At 53.4% G+C, this 12,965-nt stretch overlaps 1 protein-coding gene across 1 annotated transcript; it reads right to left on the reverse strand.

The window, feature by feature from the left end:
• Positions 1–1,697: 1,697 nt before the first annotated feature.
• Positions 1,698–11,487, reverse strand: GDPD2 (glycerophosphodiester phosphodiesterase domain containing 2). The gene is made up of 16 exons (XM_012643067.1): positions 11,246–11,487; positions 9,754–9,867; positions 9,388–9,491; positions 8,978–9,071; positions 8,729–8,788; positions 8,368–8,466; positions 8,096–8,189; positions 7,796–7,941; positions 7,589–7,671; positions 6,990–7,140; positions 4,778–4,999; positions 4,412–4,560; positions 2,652–2,799; positions 2,423–2,505; positions 2,144–2,172; positions 1,698–2,048 (listed from the first exon to the last, which is right to left on the reverse strand). The coding sequence occupies exons 1-16, from the start codon at positions 11,348–11,350 to the stop codon at positions 1,996–1,998; spliced, it is 1,734 nt and encodes a 577-aa protein (XP_012498521.1). The 5' UTR covers positions 11,351–11,487; the 3' UTR covers positions 1,698–1,995.
• Positions 11,488–12,965: the final 1,478 nt, after the last annotated feature.

Here is a 12,965-nt window from a genome sequence, read left to right on the forward strand (position 1 = left end):
CAGCTGAGAGCCAGGGAGCTGAGAGGTTGCGGCTGCGGGGGCGGAGATGCCGGAGGTCTTCAGGGTGAGGCTGGGAGGTGAAGAGAGGAAGAGGCTGCAGGGCTTCGAGGCTGGGCGACTGGAAAGGGACAGGAAAGCGGGGATCGGGGAGGAGGTACGTGCTGTGAAGGTGGGAACCCCGCAGTACCTGATAGGCTGGGGGCCCCAGAGCTGAGGCCGGTAGTTGGCCTGACTGGAGTGGGGGTGCGGGGTGGGGAGGAAATCGGAACAGGGAAAAGTAAGGAATCGCAGCTTGAAAAGGCAGAGTGTGAAAGAGAGCTGCCCAGTACCCGCAGGTGTGGACCCCCGAGAAGACCGAGACCGGGGCAGCAGCTGCGTGCTCGCTCCCGGGATGCCGCCAGCCTCCCCGCGCGTCGCAGGCCGGTGTCCCCGCCCACCGCGCCATCTGCAGGCCAGGTATGTTGGCGTGGACGGCGGCCTGAGTGTGTGCGTGCATGTGTGTGCATGGAAGGGGCGGGGCGGCGACAGCGGGAAGGGGCGGGGTCCGGGGGGAGGGGGCGGGAACACGCATTCAAACTCGCCTCCGTCAATCCTGAGACCGGAAACGGCAACGGACATACTGGGAATTGTAGTTCCTGCGGCTGCCCTGCAACCGAGGGGTAGGGTCTTGTCGCGAGGTGCCAGTGCTGCCCTAGGTCCCAGTCTGACGAGAGAGGAGGAATTAAGAATCGAACCTCCTGCCCTGGCCAGTTTCTTAATTCTGCTTCCCTTCGTGTAGAGACACGAACCAGGGCGAATGTCTATGCATATGTAGGGTCACATGTAGGGTCAGCCATAGAGCCCCCTCCTGTCCCTGTTTTTTGCCTTAGCCCCTCCCCCCTTCTACCAGATTCCTCATCCTGGGCCAGCTCTGCACTGTCCACGTCAACTGCTTAGTCCAGGAACTCACGAGCAGCAAACACGCTGGGAAACTTGCCGCTCAAGGAGAAGGCTGGGCTGGAAACCAGACCCTGTGTGCAGTCCAGAGGAGCGAAAACTTGTGGCAATCGAACCGTGCCCCAGAGTCCGGAGTCAAGGAAAACAGGTGGCATTCACCAAATACGTCATGGTGGCGACGGAGGTGGCCCTCTTCTTGGGGCAGGTGACCACAAGGGGGAGCTACAACGCAACCCTGCACAGTGCACCTCGGCCACTGGGAACGCCGCCCCCCCCACCAACCCGCCGTGGCGGCCACTCTCCAGCTGTCCTTCATTGTCCGGGATGACTTAATCTCCCCATGATGACCTCTCAATGTCGTGTCACATCCAACCCTAGACATAAGGTGCATCCTCTTCCCAACCCCAGCACTGAAAAGATTAGACTGTGACCAAATGGGAATTCAATTCATTGAGTAACAGAGTAACCGACAAGATACAGGAACCAACCTGTCTTGAAGAAAAGGCTGTGCATAGCAAAAAGCCACCCATAGGCACAGAATTACATGGCTAGATGGATTCTTTAGCTCCTAGCCTCTAGGCAGGAAAGCAGCTAAATTGCAAGGGTCGGGGGGAGACGCTACATGGAGTGGGGATGGTGTCTCCATCAGAAAAGGCCATTTTGTCATCTCCTTCAGTTACTGTTCCAAGCTGTCCCACCCCTGACACACCCTGTGCCTTCTACGCAAGAACACGTGCGCACAAGTCTGAGACATTATCTTGGCAATCTCCCTTTTACTTCCTCTGCTCTGGTTTCATTTTGGGAGAAATTTCTCATGACTCACTGTCTTCCCAACCACTTCAGGTCAAAACCCCAAGGGGAGCAGATTCCATAGCAGCACGGGGCATGCTCATGATCTAGGAAGCAGGCCCTCATGGTTCAAAACCTCCTGTTGGTAAAGTTCCCCCCACCGCAACCCACTACACTGAGACATTCCACTTCAGCCACTCTCCCCGTCTTGCTGTTGGTCAGCGCAGACAGGCTCAGACTCCAGTTGGGGGTGGTGGGTGGGCAGGGCATTCACTCTGTTATGAAATTGTTGATCCTCGTCAGCAGCACTGCTGTTTCTAAGCCTGAGGAGGTGGGGAGAAGGTGGGTCATATAGGGAGTAAGTAAGGGGAAGGCTAGAGGAGGGGAAAAATGAGGTGTGGGGGGGAACAGTTCTTACCAGTTCTTTTTCTCTCCTTAGCACATCTCCTGTAGGGAGAAAGGCTTCCCATTGTGAGTTCAGCTAGGTTCAAGCAGGACCTTCCAACCCTAGGGATTCTCCAACTGCCTTTCCCAGGTTCGAGCCAATTTGGTGGTATAAGGAAGGGCCTAAGAATCTCGAGGGAACTAAGCAGACCAAACCCCGAGCCCCAGGTAGCACAAATGAGTCTGAATTAGCCTCATCACCGGGGGCTTAGGGAAAGTAAGGACCCAGAAATCTGAGATACAAAGCACTCACCCTTGGAGGAGGAAGGTCCACAAAAGCAGCAGGGTGGAGACACAATTGGTAACGATCCACATCATTAGGTAGATTTGAGGGGGCTGTGGGAATTGAAAAAGGCCTTTCTTGGTGGCTAGAGCCCCAAGGGTAGTATATGGGGGGCAATAAGTAGGGAAGAGAGGGACAGGGTTAAGAAGAACCAGGGATGGGAAAAGAAGAGGAGGGATGACAGTCCCAGAGTCCTTACAATAAGCCAGATAGGGTAATGCATCTGCTGTAGCAGCTGGCAGTCGTTGGTGGTGACTGAATCCACCCCTGCACACCAAAGCAGAGAGAAGAGCCAGGGCTTGTTCACTACAAAGAGGTTCACTGAGACATTGTCCTGGTGCAGTGCCCTGTGAAGGTGGGAAAGAAAAGGGAACATCTAGAATCACGGTGCGTGAGGCATGGGAGACAGCCGTCTGCCTATGGTCGAATCTCATGTCACTGCCGAGGAGGTTGTACCTTTGCGTAGCAGCCCCTGACCAAAAGTTATTTTCTTTGTGTAGCTGAACTCTGTCTCCTGGTAGATTCCACCCCTGGGTCCTAGCTTTGCCATCTGGGGCCACACAAATGTATCTCTCCCCTGTGTCCCATAACAGCCCTTCAGAGGTGTGAGGAACAGAGGCCATGTCTCCCTGAGTCTTCTCCAGGCCCAACTGCCCCAGTTCCTTTAACCATTACTCTTGGGTCCTGGGTTATTATTTCCTTCCCTGTACGAGCCTCTCTAATCTCATCTTACTCCAGTTTATCAATGTTCCTTGAAAATATGAGGCCTGGCTCTGAAAATGATATCCCAGATAGGCTTGGACCAGCTTTGAGTTGAGCAAAACTATTTCCTCCTGCCTTCCGGGCACTATACCTGTATGAAGGCAGCCCAGAGTCAGGTTAGCCTCTGGCAATGTCATGTCTCACTGAAGACTCACTGTGCACACTGTTCAATCAAAGCCCTGGTCTTTTTCATAAATGTTCCTGCTGATGCCAGTGTCTCCTCTCTGGTCTTTGTGCAATTGAAATTCTTTTGGGCCCCAAATATAGGTTTTTACATCTATCCTTGTTGCATTTCATCTTGCTAGATTTGGCTCATCTTTTTAGGGCACTTAGACCTTTCAGGGCCTCCATTCCATCATCAGTGTATTCGTTACCAATTCACGTCTTTTGGAAACGCGATCAGCAGTTGATATTGACCAGGACAAGCCAAACCCTATGTCATAGTTTCCTCCATGATGACAACGTGAGGAAAGAAATACTTAGGATAACTGGGCTATCATTCAGTTCACATTTTTCTATCTGACCACAAGGACCTTATAAGAGACCTTGGCAACTGCATGCTTTGCAGTCCGTCATGTTTCCTGGCTGGGTCAGCTTCTGGGGCCCAGCTCGCATCTGGGATTCTCTCACTTCTGTCTCCCCTGGATCTATCCTCTCTTACACTGATCTCTTTGGTGTAGAATAAAAGCTAAAATCCTTCTCATGGCCTATAAGGTCCTACCCAATTTGGCCCCTGCCTACCTCTCTAGCTTCACTTTCCCCTTGCTCTTTAGGCTGCTGTTCCTGCTGCTCTTCTCATAGTTAGCTCCTTGAGACCCTTCAGGCCTCATCTCAGACATCAGCTCTTTAAGCACTCTTCCTAACGTAGCTATGCCCTCCTCCCTGCCCCAGCCCCTCACTCCCAACCCCAGTCACTCTTCTACATCTCCCTGTTTTGTCTTCATAACATTTATCACTTTTCAATTTGCATATATTTTAAGTGGTTTGTCGTCTGTCTCATGAAAGCAGGGACCTTGTCTGTCTTATTCATGTTGTGTCCCCAAAGCCTGCAATAAATACTACCTGATACATAGCAAGTGTTCAGTAAATATTTGTGGTATGAATGAATGAATGAATAGCCTTTGCCCTCCCTGCATTGGTTCTTTCCTGCCAGTAAGCCTCATGTGATCCCCTTGGTTCCTTTCCTCTAGCACTTACTTGATATCCAACAGTGGCAGGTCTTGATAGGGGAGGTTGAGAAACTGGGGCTTCTCGGTTCTGTTGCCTCCCTGCTGTCCATATATCTGGCGCATTCTGGGTGCCCGTCGTTGGACATTAGCCCTATCTTCATCTGGTAGCCAAAGGACCTGTGGTTTAGGGAGTATGGACATGAAGCTGGGGAAGACCTAGGGATTCCAGGGACAGGGACAGGAGCAGAGAGGACTGACCACAGAATGGGGTATGTGAGCTGGGGAGGAGGGGCCCTAGGGTAAGGGGCAGACTCAAAATCATCATCATGACCTAGGCAGGGCAGGGTGGGGAGAGGGGACAAAGGGGGGCCCTTGGGAGTCCTGGCAACATCACCATGGCTTGGGGCACCCTTGCACTCAGCACAGTCTCCAACGTCTGGTTCACAAAAGTGTCATAATATGTGTGGTTTTGTGGGGGTCGGCGCAAGTCAAACATGATGGAAAGGTTGAGGAGTGCAGCTTCCTTCAATAGCTCTTCTAATGCTGGTACTGTCTGATTTTCAGCCTCTTTTCGATCAGGGCCTGACAGTCGCTTGGCCCCCCAGAAGGGTTTCCTCTATAAGAAAGGACAATTATTTCAAGACCAGAAGAGGCCTCCAGGGCTTCCCCCATCCTATCTTCACTTGGTGTCCAGCTTCTGTCTACCTCTAAGCCAGGGTCTGTCTTTCTCCCAACTGTGGCCTTTTTTTCCAGACCATCTAATACCTTATTCTATGATCTCAATCTCCTACCCTTCCAGTTTCCTAACTTCCTCTCTCCCACTACACCTTCTCTTTGGTCTTGCAGAGACCTCTGGGATCTTGACCCTTTGGTTTCCTCCCAGTCCGTCAGCCCCTTTCTGGCTGCACCTACGTCCTGTACCCGTGGTCTGTCCACAGGTTGAACTACTTTTCCACAGCACTCTCAACTCCCCTTCCGCCCCACTTGCCCTACAACTCCCAAACTCTGATTCGATTCTGCAACTGTATGCCTCCTCCACTCCTAGAACTGGGGGCCGAGCACTGCTATGGGCAGAGTACGCCATGTGGACTCTTGGCACCGTAGTCCCATTTTTCACTCTCAGCACTGCTTAGCGATCCTTTTATTTGCTCTTGATTTGCTCCCTCACCCATTCTCCCTAGTAACTATTCCAAGCCTCTGCCCACTTTCCTCTCTTCTCCTTATTTATTATCAATGAATGACCTCACCTCCTAATTGCCGATATGGATAAAGCTAGCTATCTAACACTTACTGAGTACTTAGTATGTGCCCGGCGTGTTCTGAGTACTTTGTGTATGTGTATTAACTGCTTAGGTACTGTTAGTATTCCCATTGTACAAATGAGGCAATTGAGGCACAGAGAAACTAAGAAATGTTGCCCCGGGTCACACAGCTAGTAAGTGGTGAAGTCAGGATTCAAACCCAGACATCCCTTCTTCTTAATCACTCTGGTATGACATCACATAGAGTTAAGTGGGAAAAAAAAGCAAATGCAAAAGAGTCTGTGTAATGATCCTCTTTGTGTAAAATAAAGAGTATGTATATATATGTGTGTATATGCAGATGCACCTTGACTTATGATGGGGTTACATCTTGACAAAACTCATCATAATCACAGCTTGGCCTATCCTACCTTAAACCTGCTCAGAACATTTAGATTAATCTACGATTGGGCTAAATCATCTAACACAAGGCCCATTTTATAATAAAGTGTTGAATATCTCATGTAACTTATTGAATACTGTACTAAAAGTGAAAAACAGAACTGTTGTGTGGGTACTTGAAGTATGGTTTCTACTGAATGTGTATCACTCTCGCATCATTGTGAAGTCAAAAAATTGTTAAGTGGAAGCATCATAAGTCGGGGACTGTCTGTGTGTGTATCCAACTGTTAACAGTGAATATTTCAGAGGAGTTGGATTATGGGAGACTTCTATTTCTATGTTATTTCTTTTATTATTCTGATGTTTTTTTTTACAATAAATATGTATTACTCTTGTAATCAGGAAAAGAGGAACTGAAAACATAAAGAATCCTTTTAAATATTTTCCACCATCTACAGGATTGAAGTTGACACTTCTGGGCCCAGCATTCAAAGCCCCTCAAGCAAGACCAAGCCTCTGTTCCCTACCGCTCCCATGAATTGTATCTCCCAGTTACACTGAGTCGCTTTTTCTTCCCTGGAAACACATTTTTTCATACTTCTGGGCTTTACGTGTGCTCTTCCCTCTGCCTAGAATTCCCTTTCCCTGCCTTGAGATGAGAAACCTCGCTGCTCATGCCTCCTCTCCTGTGCGAATCCATTCTTCATCCTCTCCCACACCCACCCCGACAGTGACTTCTCTCTCTCTCCTCTGTACCCAGGAAAAATATTTTTATTGCTCTAGGTTTCTTATTCTAATTGTCTGTTGCCTAGGCTCTCTTCCTTACTAGGTGGGAGTGACTTGAGAGCAGACTGTGTTACTACCACCCAGCACAGGGCTCAGCAAATGCTTATCAATGAAAGGAACTCTGCCTTCTCTGAGTGCCCCTACAGGTGGCTGCATCTTCCCAGAGGCTGTCCTCACCTCTAAGAACCAGGTCCCAGCATTGAGCCTCTTCAGTTCAGCCCAGGAGAAGTCACTGCTATGGGCTGTGATTCGGGATGGGAACACAGAGGCTACATCCGTGGTCCTGCTGAGGTGCTCATCATGCATGAGGAAGGGGACTCCATCGGAGCTGAGGGCACAGGAGTGTCAGAGGGCCAAGCTCTGGGGCTGGTCACTTCCTGAGCTCCCCTGCTGTGTCCCACAGGCCCCCAAGATCTCCTAAGCCTGCAGTCCCCAACCCCTGGGCCATGGCCTGGTACCGTTTCGTGGTCTGTTAGGAACCAGGCTGCGCATCACCACCTGAGCTCCACCTCCCCCATCCTCCCGACCCCATGGAAAAATTGTCTTCTATGAAACTTAGTAAGGGGGGTGGGGAGGGGGCTGCAGAGCAGGAGGTGAGTGGTGGGCGAGGGAAAGCGAAGCTTCATCTGTATTTATAGCCGCTCTGCTCCCCATCGCAGTCTTCACTGCCTGAGCTCCCCACCACCCAGACCCCATAGAAAAATTGTCTTCCATGAAACCAGTCCCTGGTACCAAAAAAGTTGGGGACTGCTGCCCTAAGCCCCAGCTTCTCTCACCTGACCATCACATCAGTCTCAAACACAGCAGCTCCACATTCAGCCATCTTCCGCAGGGACATCAGGGTGTTCTCTGGGGCAAGCTGGGAAAGGGAATTAGCGAGCAGGTAGTGGGAGGAGTGGGAGCCTAGGAACCCACAGTCTTGGCTACTGCAGCCCAGAGGAGCAGACGCTCCCCACCCTGCTAGCATTCTGCCCAACGCTCACCATGGGGGCCCCTCGGTGTCCCACCAGTCCAGGCTTAGGGGGCAAGTCTCTGGGTTCCATGATGCAGGCTGAGGAGATGCATAGGGGGGCCAGGTAGATGACCAGGGAAACTCCAAAAAATAGGAGCAGGAGCAGAATCTTGGGACCTGTGGGGAGTGGGGGACAGGCTTTGGAGAAAGGGCAATGGGGGAGTTCTAGGGGCAGAAGGCAAAGTGCAGGTGCAGGAAACCAGGGAGGTGGCAAGAGGCAGGAGCATGGGTGGATGGGTAGTCAGGGCAAGTGGTGGCACAGAGTTGGCACCTCTTCGGTGGATATGGTAGAAGGTATCAGCCACAGGCCAGGCCAGGAGGGTGATTCCAGCGACTGCTCCAATATGAAGGAATGGGGCTGTGGCCTGTGGACAAGAGCTGGTGAGCAGGGCTCTTCTTCCTAGTGCCCATCCCTCCTTTCCTCTTGGGGCCTGACTTGGAGTTCAGAGCTACCTGCGGTCTTGGGGGATCAAGAGCAAGATATGATCTGGGGTTGGTCACAGGCAAAGGCTCCCACCTAGGCACTGGAGATCAGCCACTCACCTGCAGTGACAGACGTAAGCTATGCCACTCCTGCTGCCATTGGATGTCCAGTCCCACAAGGCCAGTGGCCACAAGAAGCATAATGAGGAGCAGCAGCACCTGGGGGGCCAGGGATGAATGGGGACTTCTTTGTCAACCTGGGCTCATGGTTATGTGGGCTGTTCCCTCATTCTGTGGAGAAAGGACTTCACCCTTCCCTTCCCCTGACACATCCACTTTCCTTCTTTCATTCAACAAATATTTACTGGACTTTGGATCCTGGGCTCCATCCCAGGGATAAAAACGTGAGGTCCTGAGCAAATAGCGAGCCAAGCACTGGGCCCGGTGGCCCCTCTCCCATTCACTCCCATCCCCACTATACCTTGTGGAGACTGTGCAGATGCAGAGGCTGTCCACAGAGCTGCAGGAGCAGGGCCAGGAGCTGGGGGCAGAGGGTAGTGGGACTTATGAGGCACTAAGAGGGGAGCAAGGTAACGGAGGTGGGCCTCCCAGGCTGGTACCCCCTCCTACCCAAGAATTAGCTCCTTCCCCTCAGTGGCCAGGGTGAGAACAAGGGGAGAGAACTGAGCAGGAAGGAAGGGCTGAGGTGTGGGATAGGCCCTGGACCCACCAATAGCAGGGATGCATATGTGACCAGTAGTGAGATGACCAGCAGGAATGCCAGGGACCAGTCCATCCAGTGTCCCCAGTGGTGGAATAGGAATCTGCAGGAGGGGAGAGGGAGGTGTCCAAGCGGGAGAAGGGGTGTCAGCAGTGGCCTGAGGGGACTTAGGGGTGGTTGGATCCAGGAGGACGAGAAGAGGGTGAGGGGAAAGCCCCTCATGGGGCCAGGGCCTCCATGGCTTGGGATGATTTTGTGGAGGGATTTTCTAAGGCAGTTGGGTAGCGGGAGAACTGGGCTTGAGGGGCTGGGCAGGGATGGGGGATGCCTGAGGTTGGGGGTTGAGCACCCAGGGGCCCCAGGGTGGGGAGTAGGTTGACATGCATGCTAAAGAAGGGCTGGGGGAATCCATGACACACTCGTTGAAGCTGTGCAGGTCATTGAGAAGGATGAGCCCGATGTACAGCCAGCCCAGGGAGAGGAGGAAGGTGAGGAAGAGCAGGCCAAACCAGATACAGTCACACTGCAAAGGGGCAGGAGAGAAGTTCACAGCTGATCCCTATTTCAAGATCAGAGTCCCCAACAGATGGCAGCTGAAGGGAACTTCCCACCGTGTGTGAGGCTGCTCTGCTCTGGGGGCAGCTTTTTCCATATTTCAGGGAGATTTTCTTCCTGGGGAGAGAAAGCCCCTTCCCCCAGCTGCCTATGAGTGCAACTGGCCTCCTCATCCCCTCCAATGGGCCTCTGCCTGCTGACTTCCAGCCTCCCCTCCATCCCTACTCCACCTTGCTGGTTTGCATCCTCTCTTTGGGGCGTTTCCTCCAGTGGCAGCTATACAGGCAGTGGAGGCAGCGGGCCCAGACGGAGCAGCAGCCAGGGGACTCGGCCATGGTGAAGGCCTGGGGGAAGGGACACTCGGCCATCAGGGACCCTGGCAGAGGGCAGATCCCAGCTTCCCTCCCAGTGTATCTGTGGAGCCCAGGGAAGGGGCAGAGGCCTGGGACACTGCTCAGCAACAGAGGTCATGGGGCAGGCCCGGAGTGCCAGATTGGATGAGGTGAGCAGCCTCGGCTCCAAGCCTGGTAAAAGGGGACAATCTCCAGAGTCTTTCTTTCCCTCTAATCTTGATACCTGGAAAGTCAGCAGGACACCTAGGAGGTCTAGCCTCTTTGCAGGCAGGACGTATACCCACTCTCTCCAGCTCCTCCCCATTTAACAGCATCCAGCGCTGGGAATGGACTGCTCAGGGGTAGGGACTCAGGAGAGACTGTCCAGGGTGGGGCAAACTCAGTTCAGCAAGTTGAGGCAGATCTGGCCAGGCTTGAGGCAGCCCCATACTGAGTTGCCCTTCCACTCTAGGAAGCAGGAGCAACCTGAAGCAGAGGTTCCAGTTCTGACCCGGGGCTAAGGGAGGCCCGGCTTGTTGGCCAGTTGCTATGGATACAGAGAGCACGCAAATCACAAAGCCCTGACTGGAAGATTCCGTGTCCACCTTCCAGGGGGCAGAGCACTGCCAAAAAAAGGAAGACTTGAGGGGAACAGCTTGCCTGGGTCACTGCCTGCCCAGTCATCCTGCCTCGTCACCCCCCAACTCCAACCAGAAACCCAGTCTCGCCGTCCCCTCTCAGGGGCCCCACCCTCTGACTTAGCTTTGGTGAAAGTGTAACGAGCACAGGGCAAAGGTAAGCATGTGTGTGATGCGTGTGTGGGGCGTGCGGTTGTCTTGGGGCAGGGGATCTCTGCACCTTGTGTTTCTGGTCTAAGGGACAGGGCCCCTTGCCATAAGGGCTCCCCTGAGGCTGTGAAGTCTGGGGGTGGGTACACAGTGGCTGCGCCCCTGCGAGGAGGAAAGTGCCCTCTTTACTCTGTGCTGCCTCGGGAATGGAGAATTAGGATAGGAGGTGCAGGAGTGATGAGCTGGAACCGGGGGAAGGAAACCTCTCCCCTCCCTGAGACCCTTCCCAGGAAGAAGCTAACCCCAAAGGAGCCCCCTGAAACCCCTGACTGTACCTGTCTCTGGCTGGGGTGCAGTAGCCTCCCTGGGCTCCGGTCCACATCTTTTACCTCCCCAGGGGTCCTACCCCTGCACCCCAGACACTGCCTTCCGGAGTCCCGCCTCCCTCCAGGAGCTGTCTGAAGGATGGGATCAGGATCTGAGCAGCCTGAAAACCCCAGGCAGGGGAGCTGACAGGGGCACTGCCCAGTCCCCTGTCGGGTGGAGCCGGCCTCCGCCCTCGGCTCCCGCCTGTAGCCCCCAGCCTTCCCGAGCCCTCACACCTTTTCTCTGCGGCGGCTCTGCTCTGCTCTCTGCTCTGCGCTGCTTCTCAGCTCTTCTCCGAGTTGTCTGCCTCCTCTCTCTTCCAGTCCTTGGCTTAGCCCCATCGGTCAAACAGGTGGCACTGTTGCCACCTACAGGAGGCTGTGCGGGTCCTCTCAGAAGGCCTGCAGCTGCTCTGTGGCCTGGGCCCAGCCTGGGTGGGAAGATGGGAGGGAGGAAGGAGGAGGGAGTGCAGATCTGCTTCTCTACTTGCTGGCGGTCAGGGGGCTTGGGGTGAGGAATTCCTTTGTGCAGCTTTCCCCATCTCCCTCTGTCCCTCCTCCTGTTCCCCTCCCAGTCACTGCTGGGCCTTTGTCCTGGCTCAGGGAGGCGAGGGCTGAGGGCACAGGCAGGCGGGGAAGCTGGGGGGAGGTGACCACACAACTTTGCAACTTGGCAGTGAGAAGGGGCCCAGCCAGTCCCCTGGAAAGGAGAGAGAGAGAGAGAGAGAGAGAGAGAGAGAGAGAGAGAGAGAGAGAGAAAGAGTGTATGTGTGTGTGTGTGTGTGTGTGTGTGTGTGTGTGTGTGTGTGTGTGTGTGGTGTAAATCTGATCTAGTCTCAAGCTTCCTGGGAGTACAGCCTTGATTCATTAGCCTCCTTGCCCTCCTGGGCTCCTACTTCCACTTCTGCAAGGTGCATTTATAAGAGATGTACCTGCAAGCTACTTCCTCAATGCTGGGTAGCAGGTCGCCCTGTTTCTGGAGCAAGGGTCTTCATGGGCCTTGTGGGTCCCGTGTAACACTAGCAGCCCTCCCCTTCCCCATCACCCCAGACAAGAGATGCTCATTCAGGACATGCTGAGACATACGTCATTCCTGCTGCCTCGTCCCCAAGGCATCTAAAGTGTCTTTACAAGAATCCTTTGAGGAGTGTATAGTATGTTAGGGTCACAGGCTTTTGGAAGATGCACACATGCAAAAGATGCTGTTACTATAGCATCAGCAGGAAAGGGCTGGCTAGCAAGTGGTAGAGTCTGCTTAGCACTAAAGCACAGGGGTCTGGGTAGGCTGGGGGCTGGGGGCTGGTTTGATTGACCTTCCCTCTCTACATTTTGGCTGATGCAGTGTCTGGGGGCTAGGGCAGCGTTGGTGGGAAAGGATGTCTTCTCTGGGGATAAGCCCGTTTACCCCTCCCCCGCCCCCACATGCACTGAATTTCAAAGAGTGAGAAGACTGGCTCTCTTATGCCAAGAGCCAGCCCCCCTGCCTCTCAGCCTTCCCATTGTATCCAGAGGCTCTAGTTGGCAATGGCAGAGGCTCCCTTGCTCCCTCGGCATTAAAATGCAAAGAGAAGCAGGGCTGTTTGCTGGCAGGAGGCCAGGGAGGACCAGCCGTCACCTAGTCCTCTGCAGACTTCATTCTAGGCAGGTTGTTGTTCAATTTCCTTTGCTTGGACTCTAGTGGATTCTAGAGAAATCTTGGCTTTTGAGTTCTTGGGGATGGTTTGTGAGCTTTTTTGGGGAGAAGGAGTCTGGGATTCAGAATGCATGGATATGAAGCCCAGGGCTTGTGAACTACTCAGAAGGCTACAAGTCTAGCCAGCAGAATGTGTATAGCATTCCAGGGCTGGCCCCCTTTCAGCTTTAAGCAGAGATGGAGAACCCTGATGCATAGTAAGGAGTAAACCTCTCCCCTTCTCTCCCCTGTCGAAGGAGAAAGCAAGGAGCCGTGCTGTTCTGT

Source organism: Propithecus coquereli, unplaced genomic scaffold (assembly GCF_000956105.1).
Source record: "Propithecus coquereli isolate 6110/MARCELLA unplaced genomic scaffold, Pcoq_1.0 Scaffold101, whole genome shotgun sequence".
NCBI lineage: Eukaryota > Metazoa > Chordata > Mammalia > Primates > Indriidae > Propithecus > Propithecus coquereli.

Excerpts from the sequence above, each read along its gene's own strand:
- GDPD2 (XM_012643067.1), bottom strand. The coding sequence starts at position 11,350 with ATGGGGCTAAGCCAAGGACTGGAAGAGAGAGGAGGCAGACAACTCGGA. Across the intron at positions 4,561-4,777 it reads CAAGGGTGCCCCAAGCCATG|GTCCTTTGGCTACCAGATGA; the intron begins GTGATGTTGCCA and ends CCTAAACCACAG. Across the intron at positions 2,800-4,411 it reads CTGCCACTGTTGGATATCAA|GGCACTGCACCAGGACAATG; the intron begins GTAAGTGCTAGA and ends CCACCTTCACAG.